The 22,952-nt window shown below is 45.8% G+C and overlaps 1 protein-coding gene across 2 annotated transcripts in view; it reads right to left on the bottom strand.

Annotated features, from left to right (window-relative positions):
• peli1b (pellino E3 ubiquitin protein ligase 1b) overlaps nucleotides 1-22,952 on the bottom strand; it is a 46,937-nt gene that overhangs the window by 8,409 nt on the left and 15,576 nt on the right. For both annotated transcript variants that reach the window (XM_071394504.1, XM_071394503.1), the window contains 5 exons: nucleotides 15,386-15,605; nucleotides 12,393-12,522; nucleotides 11,875-11,976; nucleotides 4,020-4,217; nucleotides 3,439-3,627 (listed from right to left, as the gene is read on the bottom strand). In XM_071394504.1, coding sequence (XP_071250605.1) covers nucleotides 3,439-3,627; nucleotides 4,020-4,217; nucleotides 11,875-11,976; nucleotides 12,393-12,522; nucleotides 15,386-15,474 — 708 coding nt within the window. In that variant the 5' untranslated portion in view covers nucleotides 15,475-15,605. The remainder of the gene's footprint in view (nucleotides 1-3,438; nucleotides 3,628-4,019; nucleotides 4,218-11,874; nucleotides 11,977-12,392; nucleotides 12,523-15,385; nucleotides 15,606-22,952) is intronic.

Raw genomic sequence — 22,952 nt, 5'->3', positions numbered from 1 at the left:
ATTCCAAATATAAGCTTGTTATCCTTCGCCGTTTGTAAACAACGTAAATGTAAACAAACACTGTATAGCCTCAAAACATGGTTAAAACTATACGTTTGACATCATGGATGGTCAGTCCTGTTTACCAAATCAGTAATGGGTGACGCTTGGTTTTTGTTTAAGCTGCAGCTTGCCCCTTTAAATTCAGGATAAATGATGAAGTGTGGTATTGTTCTTCTTCCCCATGACATTACTGTACCCTACAGCTGTGTGGAGGTTTATCTAATTCATGTTACTGCACTACTTTATACAGGAGGGCTCAGGGAAGATCAGTGACTACACTACTTTATACAGGAGGGCTCAGGGAAGGTAGGTGACTACACTACTTTATACAGGAGGGAAAAGGGAAGGTGGGTGACTACATTACATTATACAGGAGGGTACAGGGAAGGTAGGTGACTACACTACTTTATACAGGAGGGAACAGGGAAGGTAGGTGACTGCATTACATTATACAGGAGGGCTCAGGGAAGGTAGGTGACTGCATTACATTATACAGGAGGGAACAGGGAAGGTAGGTGACTGCATTACATTATGCAGGAGGGAACAGGGAATGTGGGTGACTGCATTACATTATACAGGAGGGTACAGGGAAGGTAGGTGACTGCACTACTTTATACAGGAGGGCTCAGGGAAGGTAGATGACTACATTACATTATACAGGAGGGCTCAAGGAAGGTAGGTGACTGCATTACTTTATACAGGAGGGAGCAGGGAAGGTGGGTGACTGCATTACTATATACAGGAGGGAACAGGGAAGGTGGGTGACTGCATTACTTTATACAGGAGGATACAGGGAAGGTGGGTGACTGCAATACTTTATACAGGAGGTCATTTTCCTGTGGCATTCTGTAGATGCGTGGTTCCCAACCGGTGTGCCGAGGCCTTGAGGAACTCAGGTGCGCTGTGAAACTGTTTCTTTTTTAAACACTCACTTATTAACGTGACCAGTGGACTTTTGACTTGGGAGCACTAGTGGCGGTCAGGTAAAACATTAAACGTCACTTGGTTATATCTGTGTGGTTGTTTTAAATCCAGTGTTCTCAGGCTGATGTTACATTTGAGAGGTGAGCATCAGGAGCAAAAGTCATTTGGATAATTTTACTTCGTCTGTGAAAACCGTTAGCACAGACAAGTCTGATTAGAATTAGCCAGAGTCATTTATTTCTTAATATATGGTTTTGGGCTTAGCTATACCAGAACCTCTGGTACTGTATGGCTCTGGGATTAGCTATACCAGAGCCTCTGGTACTGTATGGCTCTGGGATTAGCTATACCAGAGCCTCTGGTACTGTATGGCTCTGGGATTAGCTATACCAGAGCCTCTGGTACTGTATGGCTCTGGGATTAGCTATACCAGAACCTCTGGTACTGTATGGATCTGGGATTAGCTATACCAGAGCCTCTGGTACTGTATGGCTCTGGGCTTAGTTATACCAGAGCCTCTGGTACTGTATGGCTCTGGGATTAGCTATACCAGAACCTCTGGTACTGTATGGCTCTGGGCTTAGTTATACCAGAGCCTCTGGTACTGTATGGCTCTGGGATTAGCTATACCAGAACCTCTGGTACTGTATGGCTCTGGGATTAGCTATACCAGAACCTCTGGTACTGTATGGATCTGGGATTAGCTATACCAGAGCCTCTGGTACTGTATGGATCTGGGATTAGCTATACCAGAACCTCTGGTACTGTATGGATCTGGGATTAGCTATACCAGAACCTCTGGTACTGTATGGATCTGTGATTAGCTATACCAGAGCCTCTGGTACTGTATGGCTCTGGGATTAGCTATACCAGAACCTCTGGTACTGTATGGCTCTGGGATTAGCTATCCCAGAGCCTCTGGTACTGTATGGCTCTGGGATTAGCTATACCAGAGCCTCTGGTACTGTATGGCTCTGGGATTAGCTATACCAGAGCCTCTGGTACTGTATGGCTCTGGGCTTAGTTATACCAGAGCCTCTGGTACTGTATGGATCTGGGATTAGCTATACCAGAGCCTCTGGTACTGTATGGATCTGGGATTAGCTATACCAGAGCCTCTGGTACTGTATGGATCTGGGATTAGCTATACCAGAGCCTCTGGTACTGTATGGCTCTGGGATTAGCTATACCAGAACCTCTGCCATAGAAACACACAGAGCATAGCTGTGTCTCCGTGGTTGCACCTTTACAATGCAGAAAACCGCTGGTCTCAAACCGTTCAAAACTAAAAGACCGGAGCTATATTTGTCTCTTCCTGCCGCGTTGTGTCTAAGAACAGCCCTTAGCCGTGGTATATTGGTCATATACCACACTCCCTCAGGCCTTACTTCTTAAATATACTACAGTATTTCCCCCCATGTGGGCTAAGAGTTGTGCAAGGTTGGTAGAATCTTATTCAGAATGATTCACAGCTGTAACGGCAGCCAAAGGGTGTTTCCGTCCAAGTATGAACTCTGGGCTGTGAAGACATACACAATCAATACATCTATTTTTTTTTAAATTAATTAGGAAAAAATCCGTAGATCGGAAGGAAACAAATCTAATTTAATGCCTTTTTAGATTTCCTTGTCAGGCAGATAAATATGAAGACTGTGCAAAGCGTACGTGTAGACTTTCACCAGGCTCTGTACATGATGAAACAAGGGACATTTCTATTGGTGCCCCACCCAGTATCTAAAACAGCCAATCAGCTTTGAAATAGGAAGTGGGTTCTTTAATGCTGGAGCACACATGGTTAACTCTTCACTATTAAAAGCTCCACATAACGTACTCGTTCATTTGTTGCTGCATCGGTAGACATGAAGAGAGGGATGAGAGAAGAAGGGGAGGAGGGGAGGAGGAGGAGGAAGAGAGGTGAAAGTGGAGAGGCAGGATGATGCTTGATAAAGACCTGCGCTGCCATTTGGAATTGCTAACAAGTAGTGAAAAACAAACACTTGTGGAATCATACTTCTCTCTCTCTCTCTCTCTAGAGTAGAATGGGTTTTCACGTTACCCCTCTCCTCCCTCCCTCCCCCTCTCTCTCTATCCCCATCTCTTTAGAGTAGAATGGGTTTTTACGTTACCCCTCTCCTCCCTCCCTCCCCCTCTCTCTCTCTATCTCCATCTCTTTAGAGTAGAATGGGTTTTTACATTACCCCTCTCCTCCCTCCCTCCCCCTCTCTCTCTCTATCCCCCTCTCTTTAGAGTAGAATGGGTTTTCACGTTACCCCTCTCCTCCCTCCCCCTCTCTCTCCCTATCCCCCTCTCTTTAGAGTAGAATGGGTTTTTACATTACCCCTCTCCTCCCTCCCTCCCCCTCCCCCTCCCTATCCCCCTCTCTTTAGAGTAGAATGGGTTTTTACGTTACCCCTCTCCTCCCTCCCTCTCTCAACACCTTGCCCTCTGTGTGTGTGTGTGTGTGTCTCTCACCATCTTGCCCCGCTGCTGAGCGGAGCGGGTCTCTCGGAGGGTGAAGACGTGACCGCAGACGGAGATCTCTCTCCAGACGCCTGGTTTGGAGTCCTCTGTGAAGCCGTGGCGAGGGTGCATCACCAGCACGCCGTTGGTGGTCAGCCCGTCCATCTGACCGTCACACGTCTTCCATTTAGCTGCCTTCTCCTGACGGGGGCAGGGAGGGGGGGGCGGGGTTAGAGGGGGAAATAGAAAGCAGTGGTTGTTCATTTTCTTTATTGTGTCACGATTTACTGTACTGTGTGGCATGTACCTTTCTGAATATTTTAAATCAAGAGAGAGGGAGGTGAAAATCCCTCTATTTTCATTTTAGTGACACACACACACCTACCCTCCCCCCCACACACCTCCCCCCGTCCCACACCTCCCCTCCCCCCGTCCCACACCTCCCCTCCCCCCGTCCCACACCTCCCCTCCCCCCGTCCCACACACACACCTCCTCCCGACCCACACACACCTCCCCCCGACCCACACACACCTCCCCCCGTCCCACACACACCTCCCCCCGTCCCACGCACACCTCCCCCCGACCCACTCACCCCTAGGAAGATGTTCTTGGAGCTGTCGAAGCCGGCAGCGTAGATGCGTGCGGTGTAGGGGGGCGTCCTCTGACACATGACACGGCAGGCGAAGCGAGAGATGGTGCTCTGGACTGACTGGGTGTCTGAGTTACTCTGGCTCCCTGCCACCGTGTCGGTTACCACAAAGTCTATAGGGCTCTCCGTAGAACGACCAATCTGACAGGAGGAGGGAGGGGAACGGTGGGAGAGAAAAGACAATATGTTACAACTAGGTTGACTTTATGTGGGAGACAGACAGAGAGAGGGAGAGAAATGGGGAGAGAGAAAGACAGAGGACGTAAATGTGTTTAGAGACATTGACTGCACAGGTAGATTTAAAACTAATTCCATTCAAAACAGGTAATATGTTATTTATACACATAACTAACGTCTTATCAAGGGGTTTTACTTATACATCAAGCTGCCTCACAGAAACAGGCTCCTGCCCTATGGGTCATTCTGACTCAGACAATACTTACTAACTTCATACTGTAACTAGTAAACACACAACACATGTGAAAGTACAAACACAAGCCAATACATTCACATAAATATAAGAATATGGATAGATCCCAAATGGCGCCCTATTCCCTAATAGTCCTATGGCCCCTGGTTAAAAGAAGTGCACTACTTAGGGAATAGGGTGCACTACAGAGCCCTATGGCCCCTGGTTAAAAGAAGTGAACTATACAGGGCAGGGATATTCAACTCTGACCCTACGAGGTCCGGAGCCTTTCTGTTCTACCTGATCATTAATATCACCCACCTGGTGTCCCAGGTCTAAACCTGTCCCTGTTTAGAGGGGAATCACCCACCTGGTGTCCCAGGTCTAAACCAGTCCCTGATTAGAGGGGAATCACCCACCTGGTGTCCCAGGTCTAAACCAGTCCCTGATTAGAGGGGAATCACCCACCTGGTGTCCCAGGTCTAAACCAGTCCCTGATTAGAGGGGAATCACCCACCTGGTGTCCCAGGTCTAAATCAGTCCCTGATTAGAGGGGAATCACCCACCTGGTGTCCCAGGTCTAAATCAGTCCCTGATTAGAGGGGAATCACCTACCTGGTGTCCCAGGTCTAAACCAGTCCCTCATTAGAGGGGAATCACCCACCTGGTGTCCCAGGTCTAAATCAGTCCCTGATTAGAGGGGAATCACCCACCTGGTGTCCCAGGTCTAAATCAGTCCCTGATTAGAGGGGAATCACCTACCTGGTGTCCCAGGTCTAAACCAGTCCCTCATTAGAGGGGAATCACTCACCTGGTGTCCCAGGTCTAAACCAGTCCCTCATTAGAGGGGAATCACTCACCTGGTGTCCCAGGTCTAAATCAGTCCCTCATTAGAGGGGAATCACTCACCTGGTGTCCCAGGTCTAAACCAGTCCCTGATTAGAGGGGAATCACCCACCTGGTGTCCCAGGTCTAAACCAGTCCCTCATTAGAGGGGAATCACCCACCTGGTGTCCCAGGTCTAAACCAGTCCCTGATTAGAGGGGAATCACCTACCTGGTGTCCCAGGTCTAAACCAGTCCCTCATTCGAGGGGAATCACCCACCTGGTGTCCCAGGTCTAAACCAGTCCCTGATTAGAGGGGAATCACCTACCTGGTGTCCCAGGTCTAAATCAGTCCCTGATTAGAGGGGAATCACCCACCTGGTGTCCCAGGTCTAAACCAGTCCCTGATTAGAGGGGAATCACTCACCTGGTGTCCCAGGTCTAAATCAGTCCCTCATTAGAGGGGAATCACTCACCTGGTGTCCCAGGTCTAAACCAGTCCCCGATTAGAGGGGAATCACCCACCTGGTGTCCCAGGTCTAAACCAGTCCCTCATTAGAGGGGAATCACCCACCTGGTGTCCCAGGTCTAAACCAGTCCCTGATTAGAGGGGAATCACCTACCTGGTGTCCCAGGTCTAAATCAGTCCCTCATTCGAGGGGAATCACCCACCTGGTGTCCCAGGTCTAAACCAGTCCCTGATTAGAGGGGAATCACCTACCTGGTGTCCCAGGTCTAAATCAGTCCCTGATTAGAGGGGAATCACCCACCTGGTGTCCCAGGTCTAAACCAGTCCCTGATTAGAGGGGAATCACCCACCTGGTGTCCCAGGTCTAATCCAGTCCCTGATTAGAGAGGAATCACCCACCTGGTGTCCCAGGTCTAAATCAGTCCCCGATTAGAGGGGAATCACCCACCTGGTGTCCCAGGTCTAAACCAGTCCCTCATTAGAGGGGAACAATGACAAAACACAGTGGAACTGGCTTGGAGGACCAGGGGGATATAAGGAACGGGGTGCACTACAGAGCCCTATGGGCCCTGGTCAAAAGAAGTGCACTACTTAGGGAATAGGGTGCACTACAGAGCCCTATGGGCCCTGGTCAAAAGAAGTGCACTACATTAGGGAATAGAGTGCACTACAGAGCCCTATGGGTCCTGGTCAAAAGAAGTGCACTACATTAGGGAATAGAGTGCACTACAGAGCCCTATGGGCCCTGGTCAAAAGAAGTGCACTACATTAGGGAATAGAGTGCACTACAGAGCCCTATGGGCCCTGGTCAAAAGAAGTGCACTACATTAGGGAATAGAGTGCACTACAGAGCCCTATGGGTCCTGGTCAAAAGAAGTGCACTACATTAGGGAATAGAGTGCACTACAGAGCCCTATGGGTCCTGGTCAAAAGAAGTGCACTACTTAGGGAATAGGGTGCACTACAGAGCCCTATGGGCCCTGGTCAAAAGAAGTGCACTACTTAGGGAATAGGGTGCACTACAGAGCCCTATGGGCCCTGGTCAAAAGAAGTGCACTACATTAGGGAATAGAGTGCACTACAGAGCCCTATGGGTCCTGGTCAAAAGAAGTGCACTACATTAGGGTTGGGTGACTTTAAGATGTATCGTCTATCGATGTGTGACAGCTATCGTTGATGGTGGCGACATCGTGATGTCACAAACTCTGGTTTAGCATATTTAAAACTTGACTGCAGCGCCAGAGTCTGACAGCACAGTGAGCACACAGCACGGCGAGCACACAGCACGGCGAGCACACAGCAGGGCGAGCACACAGCAGGGCGAGCACACAGCAGGGCGAGCACACAGCACGGCGAGCACACAGCACGGCGAGCACACAGCAGGGCGAGCACACAGCAGGGCGAGCACACAGCAGGGCGAGCACACAGCAGGGCGAGCACACAGCAGGGCGAGCACACAGCACGGCGACATGCCAAATGCCCTTTTTACCTAATTGCCAAAATGTTCTAAATATATGGTAGTTATTAACATAAAGCAACAGAACAATGTAGAAAGAGTACAGAGCACCAAAGCAGTGTAAATCTCAGATAGGGCCTAACAGGTTCCCCCCCTCACCTCTCCAACATGTTATGTTCCTGGGCCTGGTGTCTGGCTTATTGTTTTAAACAGGAAGTAGCCCAGAAGACAGAATGTTCAGGATGTGCTTTACCCTGATGATCCAGACTAAATAACACCCTACACTTGATACGACTATAATATATACACTGCTCAAAAAAATAAAGGGAACACTAAAATAACACATCCTAGATCTGAATGAATGAAATATTCTTATTAAATACTTTTTTCTTTACATAGTAAAATGTGCTGACAACAAAATCACACAAATTATCAATGGAAATCAAATTTATCAACCCATGGAGGTCTGGATTTGGAGTCACACTCAAAATTAAAGTGGAAAACCACACTACAGGCTGATCCAACTTTGATGTAATGTCCTTAAAACAAGTCAAAATGAGGCTCAGTAGTGTGTGTCGCCTCCGCGTGCCTGTATGACCTCCCTACAACGCCTGGGCATGCTCCAGATGAGGTGGCGGATGGTCTCCTGAGGGATCTCCTCCCAGACATGGACTAAAGCATCCGCCAACTCCTGGACAGTCTGTGGTGCAACGTGGCGTTGGTGGATGGAGCGAGACATGATGTCCCAGATGTGCTCAATTGGATTCAGGTCTGGGGAACGGGCGGGCCAGTCCATAGCATCAATGCCTTCCTCTTGCAGGAATTGCTGACACACTCCAGCCACATGAGGTCTAGCATTGTCTTGCATTAGGAGGAACCCAGGGCCAACCGCACCAGCATATGGTCTCACAAGGGGTCTGAGGATCTCATCTCGGTACCTAATGGCAGTCAGGCTACCTCTGGCGAGCACATGGAGGGCTGTGCGGCCCCCCAAAGAAATGCCACCCCACACCATGACTGACCCACCGCCAAACCGGTCATGCTGGAGGATGTTGCAGGCAGCAGAACGTTCTCCACAGCGTCTCCAGACTGTCCATTTGCACAACAGCATGTGAAACTTATTGTCAATCAGTGTTGCTTCCTAATTGGACAGTTTGATTTCACAGAAGTGTGATTGACTTGGAGTTACATTGTGTTGTTTAAGTGTTCCCTTTATTTTTTTGAGCAGTGTATATATTCTTTTTTAAAGGTAGGCTAATATTACTGATATGAGTATTTTGTATGGACAAAAGAAACACTACCAAGTTGCAAATCTGCTGGTGGGCAGACGAAAGCAACATTCACCTCCACAAAACACTGTTTACATTGACGTCATACTGAATGAAGCATTAAAAAGGGACCTCACAGACACCCGTAACTTTTTCACTTCATTTAAGGGGGAAATTTGCCTTAAAATGTTTTTGTTTTTTTGCAACTGACTTAAAAGTGAAGGAAACTTTAAGAGAAAATGTGGTTAAGATGTTTAATGCAACTGGGCCCAGAACGATGAGTTGGTAGTTACCTGGAACATGTCTGTGTTGTTATGCAACTGGGCCCAGAACGATGAGCTGGTAGTTACCTGGAACATGTCTGTGTTGTTATGCAACTGGGCCCAGAACGATGAGCTGGTAGTTACCTGGAACATGTCTGTGTTGTTATGCAACTGGGCCCAGAACGATGAGTTGGTAGTTACCTGGAACATGTCTGTGTTGTTATGCAACTGGGCCCAGAACGATGAGTTGGTAGTTACCTGGAACATGTCTGTGTTGTTATGCAACTGGGCCCAGAACGATGAGCTGGTAGTTACCTGGAACATGTCTGTGTTGTTATGCAACTGGGCCCAGAACGATGAGTTGGTAGTTACCTGGAACATGTCTGTGTTGTTATGCAACTGGGCCCAGAACGATGAGCTGGTAGTTACCTGGAACATGTCTGTGTTGTTATGCAACTGGGCCCAGAACGATGAGCTGGTAGTTACCTGGAACATGTCTGTGTTGTTATGCAACTGGGCCCAGAACGATGAGCTGGTAGTTACCTGGAACATGTCTGTGTTGTTATGCAACTGGGCCCAGAACGATGAGCTGGTAGTTACCTGGAACATGTCTGTGTTGTTATGCAACTGGGCCCAGAACGATGAGCTGGTAGTTACCTGGAACATGTCTGTGTTGTTATGCAACTGGGCCCAGAACGATGAGCTGGTAGTTACCTGGAACATGTCTGTGTTGTTATGCAACTGGGCCCAGAACGATGAGCTGGTAGTTACCTGGAACATGTCTGTGTTGTTATGCAACTGGGCCCAGAACGATGAGTTGGTAGTTACCTGGAACATGTCTGTGTTGTTATGCAACTGGGCCCAGAACGATGAGTTGGTAGTTACCTGGAACATGTCTGTGTTGTTATGCAACTGGGCCCAGAACGATGAGTTGGTAGTTACCTGGAACATGTCTGTGTTGTTATGCAACTGGGCCCAGAACGATGAGTTGGTAGTTACCTGGAACATGTCTGTGTTGTTATGCAACTGGGCCCAGAACGATGAGCTGGTAGTTACCTGGAACATGTCTGTGTTGTTATGCAACTGGGCCCAGAACGATGAGCTGGTAGTTACCTGGAACATGTCTGTGTTGTTATGCAACTGGGCCCAGAACGATGAGTTGGTAGTTACCTGGAACATGTCTGTGTTGTTATGCAACTGGGCCCAGAACGATGAGCTGGTAGTTACCTGGAACATGTCTGTGTTGTTATGCAACTGGGCCCAGAACGATGAGCTGGTAGTTACCTGGAACATGTCTGTGTTGTTATGCAACTGGGCCCAGAACGATGAGCTGGTAGTTACCTGGAACATGTCTGTGTTGTTATGCAACTGGGCCCAGAACGATGAGCTGGTAGTTACCTGGAACATGTCTGTGTTGTTATGCAACTGGGCCCAGAACGATGAGCTGGTAGTTACCTGGAACATGTCTGTGTTGTTATGCAACTGGGCCCAGAACGATGAGTTGGTAGTTACCTGGAACATGTCTGTGTTGTTATGCAACTGGGCCCAGAACGATGAGCTGGTAGTTACCTGGAACATGTCTGTGTTGTTATGCAACTGGGCCCAGAACGATGAGCTGGTAGTTACCTGGAACATGTCTGTGTTGTTATGCAACTGGGCCCAGAACGATGAGCTGGTAGTTACCTGGAACATGTCTGTGTTGTTATGCAACTGGGCCCAGAACGATGAGCTGGTAGTTACCTGGAACATGTCTGTGTTGTTATGCAACTGGGCCCAGAACGATGAGCTGGTAGTTACCTGGAACATGTCTGTGTTGTTATGCAACTGGGCCCAGAACGATGAGCTGGTAGTTACCTGGAACATGTCTGTGTTGTTATGCAACTGGGCCCAGAACGATGAGTTGGTAGTTACCTGGAACATGTCTGTGTTGTTATGCAACTGGGCCCAGAACGATGAGCTGGTAGTTACCTGGAACATGTCTGTGTTGTTATGCAACTGGGCCCAGAACGATGAGCTGGTAGTTACCTGGAACATGTCTGTGTTGTTATGCAACTGGGCCCAGAACGATGAGCTGGTAGTTACCTGGAACATGTCTGTGTTGTTATGCAACTGGGCCCAGAACGATGAGTTGGTAGTTACCTGGAACATGTCTGTGTTGTTATGCAACTGGGCCCAGAACGATGAGTTGGTAGTTACCTGGAACATGTCTGTGTTGTTATGCAACTGGGCCCAGAACGATGAGCTGGTAGTTACCTGGAACATGTCTGTGTTGTTATGCAACTGGGCCCAGAACGATGAGCTGGTAGTTACCTGGAACATGTCTGTGTTGTTATGCAACTGGGCCCAGAACGATGAGCTGGTAGTTACCTGGAACATGTCTGTGTTGTTATGCAACTGGGCCCAGAACGATGAGCTGGTAGTTACCTGGAACATGTCTGTGTTGTTATGCAACTGGGCCCAGAACGATGAGCTGGTAGTTACCTGGAACATGTCTGTGTTGTTATGCAACTGGGCCCAGAACGATGAGCTGGTAGTTACCTGGAACATGTCTGTGTTGTTATGCAACTGGGCCCAGAACGATGAGTTGGTAGTTACCTGGAACATGTCTGTGTTGTTATGCAACTGGGCCCAGAACGATGAGCTGGTAGTTACCTGGAACATGTCTGTGTTGTTATGCAACTGGGCCCAAAACGATGAGCTGGTAGTTACCTGGAACATGTCTGTGTTGTTATGCAACTGGGCCCAGAACGATGAGCTGGTAGTTACCTGGAACATGTCTGTGTTGTTATGCAACTGGGCCCAGAACGATGAGTTGGTAGTTACCTGGAACATGTCTGTGTTGTTATGCAACTGGGCCCAGAACGATGAGCTGGTAGTTACCTGGAACATGTCTGTGTTGTTATGCAACTGGGCCCAGAACGATGAGTTGGTAGTTACCTGGAACATGTCTGTGTTGTTATGCAACTGGGCCCAGAACGATGAGTTGGTAGTTACCTGGAACATGTCTGTGTTGTTATGCAACTGGGCCCAGAACGATGAGTTGGTAGTTACCTGGAACATGTCTGTGTTGTTATGCAACTGGGCCCAGAACGATGAGTTGGTAGTTACCTGGAACATGTCTGTGTTGTTATCATGACTATACTCCACCACCACCGCCTGACCTCTGGATAACGTGTAGGAGATGCTGTGTTGGTCCTTGTTGCTGATAGCCTGGAGAGGGGAGGCAGGGACAGAGGGGAAAACGGGGGGAGGAACATTCAGTATAGAAATGTTGAACAGAGAAGGTTCTGTCCTCAGCTCTTTTTGTTATATTTCTAAGTAGCATTCTAGACGGTTCCCCTCCCACACACACCTCAATCACTATTCCAAACCATCTCCAACAACACCAGCCTCGTGGTTTAACAGGCCTGTTTAAAGACTTCATAAAGAGGATGGAAACAGACGTGTGTTTCCAAGGACACACACTTTGTAGGACATCTCTCTGCTGCCATTCATTGGACAGTTCACACTTAACTCTCCCGTAAACAGCCAGTGTGTTCGTAAAGGTTCACATACTCCACTGTAAACCAAGGCAGGAGTGTTGTGGTGTTTGTGTGTGTGTGTGTGTAGGTGTAGGTGTGTCTTACCTTAGCTGCCTGTGCGGTGCAGGCAGCGTGTACTGTGCTGGGTTTGACCCCATTAGCCTTGGGTCTCTTAGACAGACTGAAACGGCTTTTCCTCCTGCCTCGGTCACCGTTGGGTAGAGAGCCATTGTACCTAAAGAGACAGACAGACAGACAGAGACAGAGATAAACAAGGGGACAGGATGCCATTTGGGAAGCATAAAGTGTTCATAGAGCAGGCAGGGGAAGTTGTTGTGAGTTCACAGACATGCCTGTCATTGTGTGTGTGTGTGTGTGTGTGTGTGTGTGTGTGTGTGTGTGTGTGTGTGTGTGTGTGTGTGTGTGTGTGTGTGTGTGTGTGTGTGTGTGTGTGTACTCGTATTACTGTCCTTGTGGGTACTGGAAATCCCCAAAAGTATTTCCCAGGTCCCAATGAGTACAAAGGCTAGGTTTAAAGGTAGGGTTAGGTTTATGCTGTGTGTCTCTGTGTGTGTGTGTGTCTCTATGTGTGTGTGTGTGTGTGTTCCAGCTCTGCTGATAGCTCATCACGGTTTTCCATTGGAGACCAGGACCAACACTACTGTTATAATCATCTACCTGACAGCCTGGAGACCAACACTACTGTTATAATCATCTACCTGACAGCCTGGAGACCAACACTACTGTTATAATCATCTACCTGACAGCCTGGAGACCAGGACCAACACTACTGTTATAATCATCTACCTGACAGCCTGGAGACCAACACTACTGTTATAATCATCTACCTGACAGCCTGGAGACCAACACTACTGTTATAATCATCTACCTGACAGTCTGGAGACCAACACTACTGTTATAATCTGTTAGACCAACACTACTGTTATAATCATCTACCTGACAGCCTGGAGACCAGGACCAACACTACTGTTATAATCATCTACCTGACAGCCTGGAGACCAGGACCAACACTACACAACAAACTGAGTCAGCACACACAAACATATGCAGGTACAGAAACACACACAAACACGTGTGTGTACGCCTGCGTGCCTGCATGTGCTTTTAAACACAACCCCCCACAATAACCACCTCTAAGAGAATAGGGAGCAACGTCATCATCAACATAGAGGAACAGCCATAAGGATCTGAGTTAGTATCATCAACATAGAGGAACAGCCATAAGGATCTGAGTTAGTATCATCAACATAGAGGAACAGCCATAAGGATCTGAGTTAGTATCATCAACATAGAGGAACAGCCATAAGGATCTGAGTTAGTATCATCAACATAGAGGAACAGCCATAAGGATCTGAGTTAGTATCATCAACATAGAGGAACAGCCATAAGGATCTGAGTTAGTATCATCAACATAGAGGAACAGCCATAAGGATCTGAGTTAGTATCATCAACATAGAGGAACAGCCATAAGGATCTGAGTTAGTATCATCAACATAGAGGAACAGCCATAAGGATCTGAGTTAGTATCATCAACATAGAGGAACAGCCATAAGGATCTGAGTTAGTATCATCAACATAGAGGAACAGCCATAAGGATCTGAGTTAGTATCATCAACATAGAGGAACAGCCATAAGGATCTGAGTTAGTATCATCAACATAGAGGAACAGCCATAAGGATCTGAGTTAGTATCATCAACATAGAGGAACAGCCATAAGGATCTGAGTTAGTATCATCAACATAGAGGAACAGCCATAAGGATCTGAGTTAGTATCATCAACATAGAGGAACAGCCATAAGGATCTGAGTTAGTATCATCAACATAGAGGACCAGCCATAAGGATCTGAGTTAGTATCATCAACATAGAGGAACAGCCATAAGGATCTGAGTTAGTATCATCAACATAGAGGAACAGCCATAAGGATCTGAGTTAGTATCATCAACATAGAGGAACAGCCATAAGGATCTGAGTTAGTATCATCAACATAGAGGAACAGCCATAAGGATCTGAGTTAGTATCATCAACATAGAGGAACAGCCATAAGGATCTGAGTTAGTATCATCAACATAGAGGAACAGCCATAAGGATCTGAGTTAGTATCATCAACATAGAGGAACAGCCATAAGGATCTGAGTTAGTATCATCAACATAGAGGAACAGCCATAAGGATCTGAGTTAGTATCATCAACATAGAGGAACAGCCATAAGGATCTGAGTTAGTATCATCAACATAGAGGAACAGCCATAAGGATCTGAGTTAGTATCATCAACATAGAGGAACAGCCATAAGGATCTGAGTTAGTATCATCAACATAGAGGAACAGCCATAAGGATCTGAGTTAGTATCATCAACATAGAGGAACAGCCATAAGGATCTGAGTTAGTATCATCAACATAGAGGAACAGCCATAAGGATCTGCGTTAGTATCATCAACATAGAGGAACAGCCATAAGGATCTGAGTTAGTATCATCAACATAGAGGAACAGCCATAAGGATCTGAGTTAGTATCATCAACATAGAGGAACAGCCATAAGGATCTGAGTTAGTATCATCAACATAGAGGACCAGCCATAAGGATCTGAGTTAGTATCATCAACATAGAGGAACAGCCATAAGGATCTGAGTTAGTATCATCAACATAGAGGAACAGCCATAAGGATCTGAGTTAGTATCATCAACATAGAGGACCAGCCATAAGGATCTGAGTTAGTATCATCAACACAGAGGAACAGCCATAAGGATCTGAGTTAGTATCATCAACATAGAGGAACAGCCATAAGGATCTGAGTTAGTATCATCAACATAGAGGAACAGCCATAAGGATCTGAGTTAGTATCATCAACATAGAGGAACAGCCATAAGTATCTGAGTTAGTATCATCAACAGAGGAACAGCCATAAGGATCTGAGTTAGTATCATCAACATAGAGGAACAGCCATAAGTATCTGAGTTAGTATCATCAACATAGAGGAACAGCCATAAGTATCTGAGTTAGTATCATCTACATAGAGGAACAGCCATATGTATCTGAGTTAGTTACTAAGTGGTGAAGTGTTATGTGATTGGCTCCTTACCCCAGCACCATGAGCTCTCCATATTTCACTGGCACTTTGGAGGAGGAGGTGGAGGAGGGGGAGATATTTTCCTGCTCTGGAGAGAACATGGGCCCGGCTGGCTGGATGGGTGAGGAGGGGTGAGGGTAGGAGGGAGGTTACACTAAAGGGGCGGGGTCAGCTGAGCCTCAGCTCCGCTTCCTCATCCTGCATGTGCCTGTTGGTTGTCGCCGCCACAACCCTAGATAGAGATAGAGAGAGAGAGAGAACGTGAGGTCAGTCACACATGGACCACACAGCTCACAACATCAGGAAGTCACCTGATCTCTCAGGTCTCACCTTACACTGAACAGGAAGTCACTGACAGTTACACCACCACACACTCTTTAAGACACACACACACACATTTAGGGCCATTTAAAAAAAAAATCTGCGTTGTGCCAAGCATGGAATCCAGACATTAAACAATACTCCAAAAATGTATTGAACTTACTAGAACATTCCTTAATTGCCCATGTGACTCACAAGACATTAAGAAAATGCATCAGTGGTAAGTCTTTTCCTGCATCTTTCCGAAAGGACTCAGGAATGCCTGTCTGTGTTGTGGTGCTCTTATGTCTAGTCTACACTTAGTGTAGCCGTTAGCGATGATGCTAATGATAACCATCTGCCGGTAGATGGAAAGGCTTTCCCAAAAACTCTCTCGATTTAAAGCTAACTACAAAGCAGCCTATGCCTACCTGGCAGAATGATACCATGATTATTTGCAGGCCATTTGCTTAGAAAACTCTGCAATCTCATGAGGGCTACAGAAACACCGCTAACCAACCAACGGTCTCTGGCTGGTGCCACCTGCATTAAAGGATAACTACACCCACACGTGTGTGTTTGCTATGTGGTCTGGGGTTGAAACGGTTGCTGCTGTGTGTCCCCTTAGGATAGGTTTATACTCCCCCAAGTGGTCACCAAACTCCCCCTAGCGGTCACCAAACTCCCCCTAGTGGTCACCAAACTCCCCCTAGTGGTCACCAAATGTCACCAAATGCGCTCGGCAGAAAAACAAGGGGTGCTTAAAGTTTCAAGTTGCAAAAGGTTTTGCTACCGTTTCCCCTAATGAATACGACCCAGGGCTTTCACAGTGACCTCACTTCCTCAGACAACGGTGCCTTTGTGGAGCCAGGCAGTTTCCCCCCTAAAAACAACACCAACAATTTGCCTGTGTCCTGTTTGGCACCAGGTTGAGTCCCGTCCTTCAACAGTTCAATGAAAGGGAAAGGTGTGCTATTCTTCAACCACACTTTTGAGTGTTCAGAATGCACACTGGACTGGCTGTTGATAGAGAAGCTTGTGAGAACTGCGATGATGACGTCACTTAAAATGGGAGTTGAGGTGATTCACAAATGGAACATATCGGGCCAGTTTCCTGGAAACAGATTCACACACACAACCTATTTCATACCTCTCAGCTGCCAAGGCATCATTCGCACTGGGCAAAGGCCTCACTCACATCAAGTTAAAATAATGTTACTCCCCACCACACTCTAACCACAAGACCACTAATGGAGAATTTCCAACAGATGGCTAACTGTGTTAACACCTTCTCACAAAGCAACTGTCTTGATGAGGCAGAGGTTGTTGATTCTGCTCACCCCAAGTCTTTAGCGTCACCTTCCTGATGGAAAGTTCCCCCAAAAAATAACACTAGTGCCCACATCAAAATAAAAACTGGCGAAACCCTGGTGTGGGGTAGCCTAAGTCTCGGGGATCGGGAGCTACTCAACTCAAAGATCTCACCCAAAATCTGATGAGAGGAGTCCAAACTAGAGGTCGACCGATTAAATCGGAATGGCCGATTAATTAGGGACGATTTCAGGTTTTCGTAACAATCGGTAATCGGTATTTTTTTTGTTTTTGTTTTTTGTTTTTTTACACCTTTATTTAACTAGGCAAGTCAGTTAAGGACACATTCTTATTTTCAAATCGGATGATTAATCGGTATCGGCTTTTTTTGGTCCTCCAATAATCGGTATTGGCGTTGAAAAATCATAATCGGTCAACCTCTAGTCCAAACACCCTCTTTTAGTAAGTGTCTGAATCTCAATTAAGTTTTAGGTTATCAGCTCAGGGGAGAAAAGTAATTTAATGAGAGAGAAAAGTCCTTTCATATATGAGAGAGAGAGGGAGGCAGCGTGTTTCCAGATGAAGGGGTGGTGGGGAGGAGGCAGACATAGACCAGGCGTGGTGGTGTGGTGGAGGACCTCGATGGGGAGGGAGAACCACATCAGTGGCCCCAGGAGACAGCCTGCTTCCTGGGCAAACACCAGCTGCCTCCTGGGATATCCAACAGGCCAGCCAGTTAGCCAGTTTCAGGCACCCAGTCCGCCAGCACCACTAAGAGAGAGTGCTAAGCTAAGTCAGTATCAGTCATCTTACTTTCCCTTAGTGCTGCTGGCTGGAGGACTGGCTGATTAGCTGACTCGCTGCCTAAATGGTTTGTTGACTGACTAATTGGCTGGCTGGTTAAATGAGTAACAGGGGTCCTCTGCAGCTCAGTTGGTAGAGCCTGGCACTTGTAACGGCAGGATAGTGGGTTCAAATCCCGGGACTTTCTGCTTAGCGGAATATATTATAGTTAAGCCAGTCTCATTGATGGCTATCAACTCTCTGCACTTTAGCCTCCATTAAGGGCAATGAGCTAATTTGCCAACACTCAACCTTCAGCGAGAACACTCCTGTACTTAGGTTGTTTACTCTCAACGTTCAGTGAGAACACTCCTGTACTTAGGTTGTTTACTCTCAACGTTCAGTGAGAACACTCCTGTACTTAGGTTGTTTACTCTCAACGTTCAGCCAGAACACTCCTGTACTTAGGTTGTTTACTCTCAACGTTCAGTGAGAACACTCCTGTACTTAGGTTGTTTACTCTCAACGTTCAGCCAGAACACTCCTGTACTTAGGTTGTTTACTCTCAACCTTCAGCCAGAACACTCCTGTACTTAGGTTGTTTACTCTCAACCTTCAGCGAGAACACTCCTGTACTTAGGTTGTTTACTCTCAACCTTCAGCCAGAACACTCCTGTACTTAGGTTGTTTACTCTCAACCTTCAGCGAGAACACTCCTGTACTTAGGTTGTTTACTCTCAACTGGGGACGGGCACGGTTATTGAAATATTTGAATATCTGAACAGACATTAGCATTTGATTACTTGTGTGAGTATTCATTTTTACAAGAAAAAATGACAGGCCTATTTTAAAAATGAAAATATCCATGTTACAACGATATACCATGACATTTCAAATTCTTAATTTAATAAAACTACTTTTAAAAGTCGTTTTTATGACATGCACCCCATAAAAAAAGACAGGCGCCTTCACATACGTAGCTTTTTTTTGTTAGTCAATCAATCAAAGCTTCACTAGGCCTACAGTCAAAGAGGCTCACTACAATAAATGTTAATAGAAAGTTAGCAAAAATAGATAAGCTCTTGCTGCCGTAGAAAGGAAAATACCTGTCTATTCATGAAAAAAAATCACTCTGATTAACTCTTTAGTCATATCCCAGTTTACCTATTTGCAGAAAAATTCCATTTTATTTGGAACAGCAAGCCAAACAAAATTAAAACGGGCCTATTTTTATAATGAATATGAATTTGGAGGGCAGAAATGATTAAATATGAAAGCATTAGACCTCTCACTAGAGGCTTCAGTCATACAAAAGTTATACTTAAATCCGAACTGGTTCTCCAGCAGATTAGTAAGAATGTCTCACCCCATGTTCAAGAATGGCCTTTTCCCCTTTATTCAGATTACAACCTCTCACTTTCGGTTATTTCAAAATGAAAATCTCAAAAATACCGCTATTTTTAAAACAAGCCATAGACAGTTGGTTGCAATTTCAGTTCCACCAGAAAATGCAAAAGAAAAGACAGAACAAATATTATGGTTAAACTCAAATATAGTAATTGATTAAAACAACCATTTTTTGAAAAAATCTTTAAACATTTAGAAAACAAAAAAAGGTATAATCTTTGTAAATTATATCATAAATAGGACTGGTGGAGTTGTCACGCAAAAATATGGAAATGTTTGCTCTACTCAAAATTACAACCAACTAATTGCAGCATTACCGCACCAATGGAAGAGGCGAGCGGAAGGGGGAGCAAGTAAGGAACTTGTCTGTTGGCCCTGCATTAAAAAAAACAAATTGGCTAAAGAAAATTGTGATAAATATAAAAAAGTATACCATTTTCATTTAGGGACAAAAAAATTACAGCTGTGCCATATTGATTGCAAAATAGTTAGGAAAAGATTTACAATGTACCGATTCCATTGCACATGGTTTATGAACTGATACACAAAATTACGCTGGATTCAAAACGTACGTTTACCATTTGAATAATTGCAACCAATAGAATGAGATATATATATATATATATATATTTGAAGTCTGAAGTTTACATACACCTTATCCAAAAACATTTAAACTCAGTTTTTCACAATTCCTGATATTTAATCCTAGTAAAAATTCCTTGTCTTTGGTCAGTTAGGATCACCACTTTATTTTAAGAATGTGAAATGTCAGAATAATAGTAGAGAATGATTTCAGCTTTTATTTCTTTCATCACATTCCCAATGGGTCAGAAGTTTACATACACTCAATTAGTATTTGGTAGCATTGCCTTTAAATTGTTTAACTTGGGTCAAACGTTTCGGGTAGCCTTTTTTGGAGGCAAAACATTACTGAACATAACGCGCCAATGTAAACTGAGATCTTTGGACATAAATATGAACTTTATCAAACAAAACATACATTTATTGTGCAACATGAAATCCTATGAGTGTCATCTGATGAAGATCATCAAAGGTTAGTGATTAATTTTATCTCTATTTCTGCCTCTTCTCTTTGGCTGGAAAAATGGCTGTGTTTTTCTGTGAATAGGTGCTGACCTAACATAATGATATGTTGTGCTTTCGTCGTAAAGCCTTTTTGAAATCGGACACTGTGGTGGGATTAACAACAAGTATATCTTTAAAATGGCGTAAAATACTTGTATGTCTGAAGAATTTTAATTATGAGATTTCTGTTGTTTTGAGTTTGGCGGCCTGCACCTTCACTGGCTGTTGTCATATCGATCCCGTTAACGGGATCCCAGCTATAAGAAGTTTAAGAAGCAAGGTTTGGCGGGTTATGTTTCGGAGGACACATGACTCGACCTTCGCCTCCGAGCCCGTTGGGGAGTTGCAGTGATGAAACAAGATCAAAATTGGGGAGAAAAAGGGAGTAAAATACAACAACAAAAAAAAGAAAAAAAAGAAAAGAGCGTTGAGACTGTAACCGAAAAGTCACTGGTTTGAATTCCTGAGCCGACTACGTGAAAATCTGACGATGTGCCCTTGTGCAAGGCACTTAATCCTAATCGCTCCTGTAAATCGGTCTGCATAAAAGCGTCTGCTAAATGACTAAAATGGAAATGATAACACTGTGGCTGCTACAAGTTAGCTAGTCTTGGCTGTAGCCGAGTTGGCATGGCTAATTCGTCTCGCTCTTCCACTCCCAGCTCACACACGACCCCTCCCCCGCTGCAGAAATAAAGGGGAAGCCATGTTCAAGTTAAAAATTTAAAATTTACAAAAGTAAACCCATGTCAGAATTTAAAAAATAATATTAGAATAGTGAAATCACTGCAAACGCCCATCCCTACTCTCTACCTTCGATGAGGACTAGCTATGCCAACACTCTAGTACTACCCCAGGCAGCGCTAGCTGTAGGAAGACAGCAGCAGTGTTAACCCACAGCTCAGTTCCAACAGTATACAGCCACGTGGCTCTGGTTAACATTCTGCCCTTGATGGCTTTTACAGAGAAAGGAGGAAAACAAAGACTTTGTACAATTACCAGGAATTCCTTTCATGGTTTTCCCAAATGGTATCTAGACTGGAGCATGATGCAGAGGTTTTTAAAGTGGAAGAAAGAGGGGTAACCACTTCTATAATACTCAAACAAATATTATACCCCCAAGACATTCTAACCTCTCACCATTACCAATAATAGGGAAGGTTAGCATTTAGCATTGGGGGGGGGGGGGGTGACATTGATGCCTCTAATTTTCTCACTCATCATTGTTCACGATTCATTCAAAATCATGGTAGCATCCACATCAATAGAAGTGTTCAGAAACATATTTTATTCTTATTTACAATTAAAGTGACTCCAAAAATGACACAATATATTATTTACCATTCATTTCTATTGGGTACAACAGACCCTGAAACAACCAAAAACTGTAAATGCATCCAACAAGTTTGTAGTCACAAGCTTGATGTAAATCACTGTGTCCTCGGATTATGGGACCAAATAGTAAACGTTTGACTACATTTTAAGTCAATTTGTCCAAACACTTATGAACCTTCAAATGACAGCTTCGAATAGATATATAAAGTGCTTTCATTTCTAAACGGTAAAACATATATGTATGAAAATAACCTAAAATAAAAGGTGACGTTCTGTACTGTCGCCTCATATGAAATATTTGATCTCAAATCCAAAATGCTGGAGTACAGAGACAAATTAAAAAGTTTAAGCTTCATTGTCCAAATAAATAGGCGTGCTCGCGGCTGTTGCTTAAGCCCTGCGTCCGGTCTGGACTCCTGCGTGTGTTGGTTGTTGCTTACACCCTGCGTCCGGTCCGGACTCCTGAATATATTGGTTGTTGCTTACACCCTGCGTCCGGTCCGGACTCCTGAATATGTTGGTTGTTGCTTACGCCCTGCGTCCGGTCCGGACTCCTGAATATGTTGGTTGTTGCTTACGCCCTGCGTCCGGTCCGGACTCCTGAATATGTTGGTTGTTGCTTACGCCCTGCGTCCGGTCCGGACTCCTGAATATGTTGGTTGTTGCTTACTCCCTGCGTCCGGTCTGGACTCCTGCGTGTGTTGGTTGTTGCTTACACCCTGCGTCCGGTCCGGACTCCTGAATATGTTGGTTGTTGCTTACTCCCTGCGTCCGGTCTGGACTCCTGCGTGTGTTGGTTGTTGCTTACTCCCTGCGTCCGGTCTGGACTCCTGAGTGTGTTGGTTGTTGCTTACTCCCTGCGTCCGGTCCGGACTCCTGCGTGTGTTGGTTGTTGCTTACTCCCTGCGTCCGGTCTGGACTCCTGAGTGTGTTGGTTGTTGCTTACTCCCTGCGTCCGGTCCGGACTCCTGAGTGTGTTGGTTGTTGCTTACTCCCTGCGTCCGGTCCGGACTCCTGAGTGTGTTGGTTGTTGCTTACTCCCTGCGTCCGGTCCGGACTCCTGAGTGTGTTGGTTGTTGCTTACTCCCTGCGTCCGGTCCGGACTCCTGAGTGTGTTGGTTGTTGCTTACTCCCTGCGTCCGGTCTGGACTCCTGAATATGTTGGTTGTTGCTTACGCCCTGCGTCCGGTCTGGACTCCTGAGTGTGTTGGTTGTTGCTTACTCCCTGCGTCCGGTCCGGACTCCTGAGTGTGTTGGTTGTTGCTTACTCCCTGCGTCCGGTCTGGACTCCTGAGTGTGTTGGTTGTTGCTTACTCCCTGCGTCCGGTCTGGACTCCTGAGTGTGTTGGTTGTTGCT

The sequence above is a fragment of the Salvelinus alpinus genome, chromosome 3, assembly GCF_045679555.1.
Source record: "Salvelinus alpinus chromosome 3, SLU_Salpinus.1, whole genome shotgun sequence".
NCBI lineage: Eukaryota > Metazoa > Chordata > Actinopteri > Salmoniformes > Salmonidae > Salvelinus > Salvelinus alpinus.
The sequence above is the reverse complement of the archived record's forward strand: the minus strand, read 5'-3'. Positions and strand labels throughout refer to the sequence as shown.